General features: G+C 32.4%; 1 protein-coding gene across 5 annotated transcripts in view; it reads left to right on the top strand.

Moving 5' to 3' along the window:
• Positions 1 to 15,358, top strand: part of GPHN (gephyrin) — a 618,453-nt gene that overhangs the window by 396,072 nt on the left and 207,023 nt on the right. The window contains exons 10-11 of one of the 5 annotated variants that reach the window (XM_082854450.1): positions 5,751 to 5,807; positions 7,990 to 8,061. The exons of the other annotated variants lie outside the window; for them this stretch is intronic. Of the exons in view, the coding sequence (XP_082710576.1) occupies positions 5,751 to 5,807; positions 7,990 to 8,061 (129 nt within the window). The remainder of the gene's footprint in view (positions 1 to 5,750; positions 5,808 to 7,989; positions 8,062 to 15,358) is intronic. 5 annotated transcript variants of the gene reach the window in all.

The raw sequence follows: 15,358 nt of genomic DNA, 5'->3' as shown, positions 1-15,358 counted from the left end.
TAGCAATGCAAAGACTTACTAACCATGACCTCAAGGATCTTATAGCGGAGCAGATGTGAAAAAGAAAAAAAAAAAATTACAACAATTCTATCAAAGCTTTGATAGCCTAAAAGAGCTCTTCTAATCTTATAGGGAAAAAAAATGTACCCTCACAGAAATCTGTTAAAAATTTTGTAGTCAAATTGGTAACTATTTTAAAATTATAATCATCCATGCTATAGTGAGCAGTGACATGAATATTCCTAGTCACACTAGTAGGAATATAAATTTGTATAACCTTGCAAGCAAACTATATATATAAAAAATTTTTTGTGTTTTAACCAATCATATTATTTGCAGAAATTTTTCAATGGAAATTATCAAAGAGGATATGAAACACTTATGTACAAGATTATTTATCACAGCATTATTCATATTCATGAAAAATTAGAACCAACCTTAGTGTCTATGGTTAAATAACTTGTATAATAATATGTATATATATGAGTTATTTATATAACCTAAAAAATCATATCTTTAAGAATATTTAATGACAAAGGAAAATGCTCAAAATAAAATATGTAGTTTAAAAAAGTAGTAAACAGAATTGCATAGGGATTAAATTACAGGTTATTTTATAATCTATATTATTTTTTAAACCAGAAAAGTGTAAGTTTTTGTTGGTTTGTTTTGTTATGTAGACAGGTTCTGGTAATGACGAGGATGGATATCTTTTGCCTGCTTTTCAGATTTATGGCAAATCTTCATAAAGCCAACTATTTGTTTGTGTTTGTAACTCTGTTTATACCAGAGCATTTTTATATGCAGGCTAAGCCATTCTAAATCTTGCTGGATAGAAAATTATATTTCAATGGAAGTTTGAAAATAAACTTTTTTCTATCTCCTACACAAATAATAAATAATTCTTAAAAACATACTATTTAAAACTTATCTATTTCAAAATGCCTAATAAATTTTTTATACCATACCTGTGATGAGCTTCATTATTTCTTTTTAGACAGATACGAAACTTGGGGAAAAAGAGCATGGATTGAATTATTCTCTGGCTAGTGGGCAGGAAATAACTTGCTTAAAAGTCTAATTTTGTATAGACTGTATTATTTTGGAATCACAGCTATTATAGAAACTTAGGGATCAAAATTATAAATGTACAATAAAATATAAATAAATATTTGAAATGTTAATAAACCATTAGAAATCGGAGCCTTTAAAATAAAGTATCTCCTAAGTATAAAAATTTTTCATAAGTGGGTGGGGCAGTTGGTAGAGCTGTGACTTGCTACCAAGATTCTAATTTTTGACTTAATTCTTCCTTATTCTTTGTAATATTTCCTGGAACTTCTCTATTCTTTTATTGGTTTGCCTTTCTCCAGAAATGCATTAGAGTGTTTATTTTTTCCTGACACACTTATAGAATTATTGCTTCTCTTACTTTCATTTCTTTCTTTCCTCTTTTTTACTTTGCCTTAATAAATCACAAATGAAACAGAATTGTTTTACAATGAAGCACCAGTTTTACTGAAAGGGCTGAAATATAGTGAATTGAAATATTAACCGGATCCCCACAAGAATTTCTTTATTTACAAGAGTTTGTTTAAATTTTGAGTTCTCAAGTAAAACTTTTTTAAAAACCTCCTTCTCTAGTCACAACTACCAGAAGCAATCTATAGCTGTACCAATATGTACTGAGTGATATTGGTTGGAAGAGAAACAATTTCTAAAAAAAAAAGTTTTCTTTCCTGTCACTGATACCCATACTTTAAAAAAGAAACTGGCATAATAAAATAGGATTAAAAATGTCTGTCTCTCAGGGTAGTTCTGAATGTAAGTTAGATAATTCTAAAAATAAAACAATTCAATCCCTAGGACAAACAATTTTTTTTTAATCTGTACAATCTTAATCTAAATACAAAATATATCAGGGGAGAAAAGGGGGAAATCTACATTAGTCATTCTATAATGAGAGCCCAAATTTAATGAAGAGACCTGAGAGCCAGAGAATCTAATATAAGCTATGCTTTTTTTATTGATATGTCTCCAAAAAGCTAATGGACCTCTCTAAGACCTGCGTTCTCTCACCAATAAAACAAACACACAAAATATTAAACTTTTCTCACAGTTCTTCACCAGACATCTTGCAGCTAAAGAGATGTGTTAATGCATACATCCAGCGATATGGGTGCCTACCTTAAGTGGCTTCTACACCCCCAAAATTCCTTGAAGTTTCATATTTTATTTCAAAAATCAATACAAAGTTGGATTTCTACTCCAAAATCTTGTTTTTGCCTTTAAAAAATATTACACTTACAACTACTTATTATTGGCAAGAGAGATGAGGGTGAGATGGAGTAATTTTCTACTTTGTTAATAATGGAAATAATTTTACAGTGAGCTCAGTTTTGGAGAACTGCACTAAATCAAAGGGAATCAACAGTCCGTATTGTGTTAGCACCCAGGCCATTTCTTTTGTTGCATGATATATCTAAAATTCAAGCTCTTATTTAAAAAAGTGAATACAAATAGCAGTCATTTCACTACTTTAGTAACCACATCCTGGTAATTAATTCCTGAGGATAGATTACCCAGTAATTAATTCCTGAAGAAATATTCCCAGAATGTTGCAAAACAGGTGATATAGTGCAATCTTTTCAGACAATTTTTTTTTTTACTTTTTTTTTTTGCGGTACGCGGGCCTTTCACTGTTGCGGCCTCTCCTGTTGCAGAGCATAGGCTCCGGACGCGCAGGCTCAGCAGCCATGGCTCACGGGCCCAGCCGCTCCGCGGCATGTGGGATCCTCCCAGACCGGGGCACGAACCTGCATCCCCTGCATCAGCAGGCGGACCCTCAACACTGCACCACCAGGGAAGCCCTTTTCAGACAATTTTTAATGGATATCTTGTTAAATATATTTAGGCTGAGAGGCTGAATAGAAGATTGAAATGATTTTGATCCTCTGATTTATGTTTAACAATCTCAGTAAAAATATTTATAAAAGGATTTCTTCAGGGTACAAAAATCATTAGTGATAATATTTTTTGTTTTGCAGGTAACATTTTAGTTTTCATATATCATTATTATAAACTAATAATCTCAACCAACCTGTAATCCCTACAATTCTTTACATCCAATTCTCAAACTTCATTTATATTGCAGTGATCTTATATGTAGTATAAACATTTGCAGTTTAGCCTCTCTTAGTTATTGATACAGAATGTTTATAGCCTCATAGAAAAATATGTATAAAATTAGCTAACAATGTGAGGCTTTTATAATTATCATGAAGAGTAAAGTTCATTTTATTCAAATGCTAATCTTTTGTGATTTCTTTTAAATTCCAATCAAAGAAAAATAGTAATCAGGTATCTGGATTAGCTGTGAATTTCTTTTATTTATACTACTCCATAATTGGTGATTAAGGGTTGACTAGCATAAATAAGAGCATTATGTCTTAAAATCTATCGATTTGACTTTTCTCTACAACTCAAATTTTAGTATATGTGACAAATCTTTTTCATATTCTTTCTGAAGTTTTTCAATATTAGGGATAATTACCTATATCAGGAGCCACAAAAAATCACATGACACCTGATTTACAACCACTTGTGGCTTTGATAACCACATTGGTTTTCTAAAGTCTTCCTGTTACGATAGTTAAGGATTCACAAAATCAGATTTAAATACAGAAAATTGGTGTCAAGCATTGACAGATGAGCTGTCTGCTCCTAAAAGTCTTTGTGTAAATTGGTATATAGTCTGTTTTTCATGTTCAGAGTTCAATGGCGATTGTCTTTTCTCTTCTTATATTTCATTCTTTAAGCTTTTGTACTTGCACTTGCATTTGGAATTGAAATGATTTAGGAAAACTTTCATTCATACATTAATGTGGTAACATAAAGTTTCCTCCATAAATGAGATAGATAGATAGACAAACAGACACACAGGGACATGTATACATATACATCCTATTATAAGCATCAGGTTTTTTCCAACCCATTTATTTCCAGGCCTATTAAGGGAATACAGCTTTAAAGTAGAAACCAGGAATGGTGGTGGTCTTAGATTTGTCATTAATGTCCTGTGTAACCTTGAAGAAACTACCTCATGTTGCTGGACTTGATGTAATTTTAAGCTTTCCAGAAATAAAAGATAATGTAGAAAATGGTGTTCACTTGTTACTATATAACAATGCAGTTTCTAAAAGTTCTCAGAAAGCAGCATGAAACATTAGACTTTATATTTTTTTATAGAAAACTACGTTGTTTATAATCAAGATATTGTGTCAATTTAAAATGGAAAATAGCTTTTGATATAAAGATGTTCTCTGAAATCAAAGAAAATAGCATAAGAAAATGACTAAATAATATGAACTCACTGTCCATCCAGAGGCCCTTTCTTATAGACTGTTTCCATTCTAATTAGTATCCACTGTTTCTAAATTTAAGAACTCTGTTCAACCAAGAAGGGTAAGAATCAGTGATTATCTTTAGGGTACAAAATTTAATTAATGTTGAAGAATTAGTAAAAACTATTTATATCAAATAAAACCAAAAGTTGACAGAATTCTTATGGATCAAGATGCTTTTTTTCAAAGTGAAAATCCAATTTTCTCAGTATTATTCCTAAGCAATCTACTTATGCTATCAGAGATGTCCTAAAAGGGATAAGACAATCTATAGCCTGTCTCCAGAAACTATAATTTTGTAGCACGGTCAGATTTCTTATTTTTCCTGAGGACTTTAACACTGGGAATTTGGCATCACAATGATACTTCATCAGTTGTCTCCTAATACAAGCAAGAGAATCGCAACTAACTTGAGCTATGCTGCTCTGAATGGAGACCGTTATTCTGCACATGTAGGAATCCATAATGTAAAAGCACTTGGTCTGAAGCTTCCTTCCAATCTCCCCCCTACTCTTTTTTAGTTTGACTTCCTCTTTAACCAAAATATTATTGTTACAGCTCTATTAAAAAGCAAAGGGATTTCTAATTTATACCTAATCTAATAGGTATATTAGATTGCGTTTAGAATCTTCCTTTTCTCATTTACACAGTGAGGTGAAACAAATTTTTAAAATAGCAGCTTTACATTTCTTTTTTTCCTATCTTACCCAAAAGGAAAAAATAACTGAAATAACTGAAAACTTTGAGGGAGTAAATGTATCTAACTTTGGTCTGGCATTAAAATTTTCTGGTTGGGCAGCACAGTTGTTTAATTGGAATCTCAGTGACAGCTGAACAACCTCAATGCTTGGGTTAACAAGCAGAGGAGCTTCATTCTGTCACCTGTCAAGAATGATGCTTGTCAGGACTGATCTTTCCACTTAAGGAACACTCATGTTTCTAGTCATAGCACTGATGTTTTCTGATATTACAATGGAATAGACACTAAAGGAGACAAAGTTTTCTGCATAGGTATATTTGTAATTCTTTGTTTTTCATAAGCCAAATGCAAATGTAACACTACTCCAGATACTGCTTCATGAGAAGTCCCCAAGATAACCAAAAGTAAGTGCCCATTTCCTCATCTTAGGAATAGTGTCATAACAAAGACTGAATTCTAGTGACCAACCTATCTGCAGAGCATGTCATATAGCCTCTGGGTTAGTTAACTCCCTGGCTTGGCCTCCTAAGATGTATCTCAAAGAGTCAATTGTTGTTTTTGCATGTATTATTTAGTAATGTTTAGAAAAATTTTTAAGTTCACTTTTTCTTTATTCTGTCTTTTTTACCCATCTTCCCTCATTGTAGCAAATTAGACGGCCGGATGAAAGCAAAGGAGTTGCTAGTAGAGTTGGATCCCTCAAAGTAAATATGTTTCTAACATTTTTTGGCAAGATTTCGTCTATAGCCTACACTTCTTCCTTTTTGGAGGGTGGTGGGAGGAAGGGGGCTTTTTCCATTTTTCACCATCCCATTTTGTTTTATTTTAATATTTTTATTGGCTGTTGGGTCATATTTTTTTTGTTTCAGCTACACATAGAGCAACCAGCTGAAGGCAAGCTGCCAAATAACTAGCTTTGAGTGGCACCACAAACAATAAAAAGGGCACTGCCTCATTACGGGTGCCTGTAATTTGGGGTTCTAGAGTAAACCGTTCCTCTGATTGATGTCACTGACTATGTGTTAAGTTCCTGTTACACAGAGAACTAATATTTATTTTCAGAATGTTATATGCCCTTTTTACTTTTTTTTGTTAAATGTTATTTTAGTGTCATTACCATTTGTAGTTCATTCCAGAAAATAATTATTATGAGTTAATAACATGTATATTTTATATATATATGTATATATATATATATATAATCTTAAGAATTAGAAAAGGAATTGCATATGATGCTAGCTAGTATAGGGGCTCACATATAGCTAATAGTAAGCACTCTTAATCCCCTTTGTTTTATTTGTTAAAAGTTAAAAAATTTATATAACAATCAACAGAAACTGATATATATATATAAATGTTTGCCCATTTGTGTATGTGACCTACAAATACACCACTTAAAGATTTCTGATCTAATGGTCCCATTTGGTAGTTGTTAAATATCCATTTGGTCAATTTATCTTGGGCATTCGATACTCTAACATTTAATCACAATGAAAGGTAAATAAATTATCACCCTTAAGAGACATAGACATAGCCAATTAATCACTTTTAATGCTGCCACTATAAATGCAAGTTAGAAAATTTGCTGAATTTTAAAAATATGCAGAGAAATCTCCCTCAATATTAACCACTTCTTCTATCTCAGTCCCATTTGTCCTTACAGCAATAGTAACTGCTAAATTAATCAAAATGACATAATTCACTCTACTGGGATGTCCCAAAATTCAATAACTACTTTGAGGCCAATATTAAGTCATTTTAAAATTTTACACACCTCCAATTTATTTCCATTTAACAATTTATGAAGCACTGATTTCTGCACTCTTTCCTCTCCTTGCCTCTTCTGCCTTCTTAATTTTACTTTTTTGTTGTTTATTTATCTGTGTGTGCACACACATGAGTGCACATGGATGAGGGTGTGTCTGTATGTTTGTGTCCTTTATTCCAAACAAGCCATCTTCTCTGTTCTCTAACACTGCTATATACTGGGTAGCATTTTTGTTGTTGTTGTTATTTCACTAAGAATAATCAGAGGGGATGGGAAGTGTCTATTATATACCTATTTCAGAAGCGAGGCAAGCTAAAATTATTTAGTCAGAAAAATATGACTTTATGTATCTTGATGATATATCAGTAGCATTCCTCACTGTCTACCTGTGAGGTATCATATTTTAATTTTTTAAGGGAAGATAAATCCATTATTGTTGAGACTATGGATTATTACTCAGATTCAAGTGAAAAGGTGCAGATGGACATAACTTTTTGGAAATGACTGATAGTGAAATAGAGATAAAATGGCATCCATACTGCAGCACCATCTGTTATAAACTGGATTGTGTGTGCGAGTACACGTGTGTTTATCTCGAAGTTCAGCTTTTGGATGTGTAGAACTTCAAGTTGTGATTGTATGTTTATTGTTTTTAAGTGTATATACAATATGATTATGTGTATACACATAAATATGTATAAGAACAAAATATACATTTTAGGGTTCAATCAGTTTATTTGAATATGGATGCAGCCTTAAATCAAAAAGTGTGTTTGGGAAAGGCAAATTTCATAATTTTTAAATGTCTTTATTCCATATTTCTACAAAATAGAAAATTTTAAAGTGAATCTCTAGGGGTTTATAAGGATAGTTAAGGTATTTATTTTCTCTAACACTTTGGGGAGAAAAGAGCCTTTAATTAAAATAAAATATTCTCTTCCTAGTCATGGTTTATTGAGCATGTATTCTTGCGCTATACAAAGATCTTCGATGTTTTGAAATGTTTGCCAAAGGCAGTGAGAAATGTATAATGCTATGATTTATTTTTAAAAGGAAAAAGGAAAACTGAAAAGAGACCAAGTTGCTTTTTCAATTCATTTTCTGATGTTTACATGTAGCTCCATCGAAAGCTGGAGGAGCTCAGAGATCACCTAGAAGGCAATGTGAAAGGATACTCTCTCAGAGTAAATGTACGATTTCACCCGGTGATTTTTTTTTTTTTTTACCTAAACTTCTGCTGACTGGTAATTCCAAATCTGATTGGTTTGTCCTCTCATCTCCATCTTTTTTACTTTCTGTCTCTTTTCTCCCTATCTCTTTCTTTTTTTTCTAACTGCAGCTTCATGCTCACATTTATGAAAGAAAGATTAAATCGGCATAGAAGACCTTTAAGCCACACTAACATTGCATTTGATTTAATAGCATTCTGGCTCCAGTGCAAATTAAAACCTTTTTTTTTTTTTCAAAATCTGTGTTTCTTATACAATTGTATAATTTTCTGACGATCGTCTTATGAGACTTCATTTGGAGCTTTTCCATTACTGTGTCTTCTGTCCCTTGTTGGATGTGTCAGCAGGATTATAAATTATGGGCTGGATCCAAGTGATAGAGCCTTGATGTTTCAGTTTCAGTTGTCAAGGAAGATATTCAGTGTTAGAGTCTCATTATAGGTAATCTGGCAAGTAGATACATCTATTCTGAGTTAATAGACGTCTCTTAACTCAGACTCTTTGGGAATAACTATAAGATATCATTTTTTGTCTAAAAATAAGAAAATTAGGCAGTAAGAATCTTCACTATGAACACTATTATGTAACATCTTACAAATACTTGAGATAATGGCTAATATACCCAGGACAACACTGAAGGAGAACAATACCTTATAGCCACTCAATACTGTACATACGTCATATAGGCATACTAACAATTGTATTTTTTGTGACTGATAGTTCAGACTCAGAATGCTTGGTCCTTCTCCTGAATATATCTTTTCAAGATAAATGGAATTAAAATCTCTAAAATGGTACATGTTATAAATATGGTAGAAGAAAAGCTAAAATATTACAGTAAATAATTACTGGCTCTATTTAACCTTGACCTCCTATTTCTGAGGCTTTAAAAAAAAGTTCCTATGAAACTTAGCCCTGGTTTACTTCTCCCGAGATTATTGTCATACATTTAATTCATATTGCTATAATAATTTTGTTATGAAGGATAGAATAAAAAATAATAGTGTTATGATAATTCTCTGGTTTTTCAACTTTGTTTTTAATTATATACTGTGTGTATTTTGTATATCTCGTCATTAAATTTCTGTTGACTAACGTTCAAAGTTTTTTATTAATATCAGTCTTTAAATTCTGATAGCTAAACAGAAAAGGAAATTAATACACGTCTCATTTTTCTACTTCTTTCTTTTGAGCCAGTCCTTCTTTTCAGTCATATTCTTAGAGAATTTGAAAAATTACCCACAGTCATCCCCAGAATCTATCCCACTGTTTTAAAAAAGATTAGTATGAATTTTATGATTAAATCAGTCTAGATATATCTGGATATCATTCTAGAAACTCCTAAAAAGATTCTGATAATGTGTGTTTTTAGTGCCACACTCTTCCCTAACCAGTCATAAAAAATGATACTATTTTTCTTTCAGTGAAACCAAGACCAGAAAGTTGAAACTTGCTAAGATCTATATGATAGGGAGTTTGTGTTAGATTAGGGTTAAATTGAAATCTCTGTGCTTTGGAAATTGGTTTTCTCATGCCACTCTTCAATTTCTTTTTTTCAATACCTGTACTGCGTGGTGGAGTACATAATAACTAGTCTCAGTGTCTTCATCTTTTGTTTCATTTCACTGGGTCACACTTTGTTCTGATTACCCTTCTTCTAAAAAGATTGAATATAAAGTGTATCCTTCTAAGATTCCTGTTAACTAGAAAAGTACAGAAGAACAAAAAATATATTGTCAAAAGGCAAATAATAGTATTTTCTCTACAGAGTTCAGCTAGGAAAAGACACAAATCAAAATCTTAGCTGAGGGCTTCCCTGGTGGCGCAGTGGTTGAGAGTCCACCTGCCGATTCAGGGGACATGGGTTCGTGCCGCGGTCCGGGAAGATCCCACATGCTGCGGAGCGGCTAGGCCTGTGAGCCATGGCCGCTGGGCCTGCGCATCCAGAGCCTGTGCTCCGCAACGGGAGGGGCCACAGCAGTGAGAGGACCGCGTACCGCAAAAAAAAAAAAAAAAAAAAAAAAATCTTAGCTGAATGTTCAGTGTCTCTCCTTCCCTTTAATTCTTATTGCCCCAGAATGCCTTAAAATATGCCTTGTATATTAAAAATTGTTGCTTAAAAGCAGAATAAAGTTATTCTAAGTACCATACGCTATATAAATAGATTTCGTTTCTAAAATGAGATAAATTGGCATATAGTGACCATTCCATTTTGTGAAAATTTATTGTAGGTGTCCACACAGAAGAGCAAGTATATGAATGCCTTTTAATTCATTGAACATCGCTAAATATTTCAATAAGATGACAGGTTCAGAACCATGTTGCCACTTAAATATCTTATAGTTGAAGAAGGTGAGACATCATTCAGAAGTTTGGGATAAGAATTTAATTAAATTATTCATGTTTCAATTGGTATCATCTATATGATGTATTATTTTTTAGAGGACCTGCATTTTTATTTATTACTTATAATCAGTGATATAAAGTAGACTTTTATTAAGAGGTAATTTTTAGAACAGTATTAAATTTTATTTATTTCTCATATGAAAACATACTTTTTAATTTTACATGGACTCTTCTATAGCAAAAAGTAGGATGCATTCGATTCTTGAATTCTCAGTTAAGAATGTATCATCTTTTTCTGTACTTTATACAAAACTGAAGTATTCTGAACCCTAAATGAGTTTTTAGTAATTTTCATCTTGTACCTAAACACAGTTTGCCTAATTTAACTACTGCAAAAGTAACTACAAATCCTTAGATTGATACTGTGCTGAGAACAATGATTGAAGAATAAAACCACATAAAGGAAAAAATTAATTTTCCGTGTAATCTAATGCATGAATCTAGTAGGAAGTATATAAATCAGACAGAGAAAGACAAATACTGTATGATATCACTTATATGTGGAATCTGAAAAGTACAACAAACTAGTGAGTACAAAAAAAGAAGCCAACTCACAGATATAGAGAACAAACTAATGGTTACAAGTGGGGAAAGGGAAGGGGAAGGGGCAACCTAGGGTTTAGGGATTAAAAGGTACAAACTATTACATATAAAGCTACAAGGACATATTGTACAACACAGAGAATATAGTCAATAGTTTATAATAACTGTAAATGGAGTGTAACCTTTAAAATTATGGCTCACTATACTGTACACCTGTATTTACATGGTATTGTACATCAACTATACTTCAATAAACAATTAATTAAAAAGTAATGCAGACAGATGATAATTGGAAAACATAAGATAATGCAAATGAATTCCTTTAAGTAATGTACATCAAGGTAAATTTATAAAATTGAAGTTAATTCATTAAAGAGCAATAGGGCCCTGGGAAGCTTGAATGTTAAAACATTCAGAAAAAAAGTAGATAAGTACTCATGAAATAAAGACAAAAAGAAAAGAAAGGAGATGAATAAAAATACCTCAAAGCCACAAATTTTTTATTTTCACTCAGTCTATGTACTATGATGATACATTTCCATTCAGCTACAAATATATACAGGTAGGTTTGGGGTAATCAAATATGTTAATTTTTTAAAGGCTTTAGCAAACAGTAAAAGGGAAGGTGACTTATGAAGACAGATTATTGACACATAAGTGAACTAAGAAGAAAGTTGATGAAGTAGAAGGAATATGATAATTATAAGTACTTGCTATGCTAACACAAGAAAGGGATCGTATTATCTAAAGTGGAAAAAGTTAAGGGAGGAGTTATCACTTGACTATATTTTTATTAAGTTTAAGAAAAATGTTTGAATCAAGCCAGAAAGTAATATCTTTTGAAGTGTAGTTTTTAAATGTTTAATAATTTCCTGAGTGCCAAAATAAGACTGGTATGAAATGAGGTAATACAAATAATGAATTAGATGGTTGTGATTTTATGTCTTTCAAGATCAGTGTCTTCACTCCAGCTTTAGTTCTAAACTAACTCATCTTATATTGTTGATGAATTGTCTTTGGGTTTTTTGCACTTTTTTATTAATTAAATTAATGCTATAACTCAGGGGTCAGCAAACTACAGCCCTTGAGCTAAATCCTGTTTCTCTTTTGTGGGCCTGTGAGCTAGGAATGATTTTTGCAGTTTTAAATGATGTGGGGGAAATCAAAAGAATATCATTTTGTGACATGTGAAAAATTATATGAAATTCAAATTTCAGTGTACCAAAAATAAAGTTTTATTGAAACACAGCCATACTCCTTCATTTGCATATAATCTGTGGTTGCTTTTGCAGTACAACAGCAGTTGAATAGTTATAACAAAGACCGTATGGCACATAAAGCCTAAAATACTTACTATCTGACTGTTTACAAAAAAGTTTGCTGACACCTGCTAAAACTGGTTAGTGTGTCAAGGCAACATTGACAAAGAAATTATTATAATAGAGATTGTGTGAAATTATCATCGTTTTACAAACTAAGAAAAGGAGAGCTGCTTATTTTTTCTGAGGATGGTTTCGGATCATTCTGCATGGAAGCATGCGCTTAAAAGAGTTGATCCCCTGAAATTTTCTACCTTTATGTTTTTATTCTTCCTTTTTACACTGTTTATTCTGTGCTCTTTGCATGCCAAGCACACAAGGTAAACTCACTATGGAATTACATTAAACCCTTCAAATATAGAACTATCATATGGATAAAGTATCGATTATAAATTCCTCTTCTTTGGGGAGCCCCTTACAGAGATTTAAAGATAAATTCCACTGTTGCTCTTTAAACTTATTTAAATATTTAAATGTGTTTTTAGAGTATTTTTATTTAAAAATAAAAATGTGTTTTTAGAGTATTTTTGCTGTACACATTGTATTTTTCTGTTTATTACTTCCTTGCATCTTAATAAAGATATTTCCCCTGAAAACCACAATCAACTTTTGATTTCTGCTGAATTTCCTACTTGACCTCACCTAAAATCATACCTTCTATAGGAAATTTCGTACAACTAAGAAAGACACCCTGAAGTGATCAAGTAATACATCATATCTTAATATAGCACTTAAAAATCTGAAAGTGTCTACATTGAATCAGCCTACTTTGATTGAGGTGAGGAAGAACTACTGGAACATTAGTCCTTAGATGAATAATCTTTTGGTAGCTTTTAAATGAGTAAACATCAATTTGTTTATGTACTCTACTTTCTTTAAGCAAATTTCAGTGTTTTTTGGTTCTTGTATGTAGAACATTGAGCCTCCTGAGTCTTCCTTGTTTGACATTTTGGCATTTACTCATATTAATAATATGTGTCTTCTGCTTTGAACCATCTATTACTTATAAAATCGCCTGCAGTAGCCTAAGACATCATTTGGAGTGGAAGTGACACATCTGTGAGGTGTTTAATGCTTACTGTGGAATTGCCTTCTCAGAATTGACATTAAGACAATAGGGTACTAGTAAAAGATCTCCTTGACAAGTAAATTTCCCTAGTAATTAAAAATGGAAAAGTGAGGGGGAAAAAAAGACAAGACTCAAACTATTTTGAAAGATAAAGTTTTTCACTTTTATGGGTATAGTTATAGGAACAGAACAAACATGCAGAGGAAGGCTTTCTTAGAACTAGTGTCCCGCTAAAGAAAATCAGATATGTATGTGGTTGAAAGAAAGATTTAATTTCTTAATATGTATAGAATTGATCATATTTTAGAAACTACCTCATAGTAACTCATTAAGTGGCAGTAATACATTTTATCACAAATCTTTGTGATGGTAAGTGTAAAACCTTCTGAATATTATTTCACACAATTCAGTTTTTGAGGATAGAAGAAAAAGATTTTGTATATTCACTTATTCAGTAAGCCATTATTGAGTGCCTACTATATTCCACTCTGCTGGGTGCTGGAAATACACTTAAAGAACAGATCAGATAATAAGGACATTTCTGATTTCTCCACTGTGCGATCTTCTTCTTTACCTTATTTCCCTACCCTAACTTTGTATTTTGGAACTTCCTGAAGAATTTCTAACTAGAAAATGCATACTTGAATATTTAGCTCACATGGCATTCTGACAACATAATGAAAGAAGAGGCCACAAAATTGAATGTGGCAGTGTGACAACCTAGAAAGTAAGAACAGGCCAGGAAATTATCAAGTGAAAGTCATGAAGATTAAACATGGTTTTAAGTATAAAATAGTTATCGCAAAAAAATCAATGAAACATTCTGATAAAAGACAGGTCTGGAGAAGAGTTTTGTGGTTAAGTTTTTTAAATATCTTTTTGGTGTTGCTACTGGCTTATTTGTTTATCTAGATTCAGTAATACTGAATGGATTCAGTAATGAGAATGAAATAGTAGGAACAGGAAATTAGAATCAGAATACTGATCTGGCTTTGGTGCCCTCTTTAAAGAGTAATATGAAAATGTACAATAGAGTCATTCTATAAATAATCTCACATGTAGTTTGCTAGTGTTAAGACTGAGATCAGTGTGGTACCATAGGAAAAAGTGACCAGTGTTCCACTTTCCTGTTAACCTTAAATGAGCGTCTTCTGAGCAAGATCATACCAGATTCTGATCTGGAGAGCCATCTCCATCATGGATTTTTTTTTTTAAGCCAGGTATTTTTTTATCACACAGTTCTCCTCAAATAGTATGAACCTTGAGATTTCAAGCTCAAGTGTCTCTTTATAAGGCTGTTTTATTATCTGGCAAATGTGTTGGTGATGGAACCTTCTAAACTTCTGAGACCCTTACTGTGCTATCATTTTCTCTTTAACAGTGTTTTCTTTTCCCCACTGCAAAACCAGGCTCAGCTTCCCTCGTGCTCATCTACCTATAGTGTATCTGAGGTATACTTTGCACATAGTTTATTTACATGGTCAACAACATGCTCGCCCTCACCATTTTTCTTATTTTATTTTCCTTTTGCCTTAATTTATTTTGCCTTGCACTTTGCACTTGGCTGAAAGAGATGAAGGGACCAAAGGGGAAAAGTAAGCTGTTTTATGGGGAAATTTCTATATTTTCATACAGCACTTTTTTCTGAGTAACTTTTTTTTGGCAGTCACTGTATCAAATTGAAATGGTTAAAGCCCAAACAGCCAACTTAATTGTTGCCACCACCTTAATTCCATAAAGATTCCTTTGAACTGGGTAATTTGTTGTTAAACTCATGTTGGCTAACGGCAAAGATTCCAGTTTGCAGAGCTGTATAGGTCTGTCTCTGGTAGCTGAAGATTTACATTAAATTAGTAACAATCCTGTCCCATTAACCATAGATAGAGGAAAGCCTCCAAATTGATTATTAAATGAAAATTTA

This window comes from Leucopleurus acutus (genome assembly GCF_964270905.1).
Source record: "Leucopleurus acutus genome assembly, chromosome: 1".
Taxonomy (NCBI): Eukaryota; Metazoa; Chordata; class Mammalia; order Artiodactyla; family Delphinidae; genus Leucopleurus; species Leucopleurus acutus.
The sequence above is the reverse complement of the archived record's forward strand: the minus strand, read 5'-3'. Positions and strand labels throughout refer to the sequence as shown.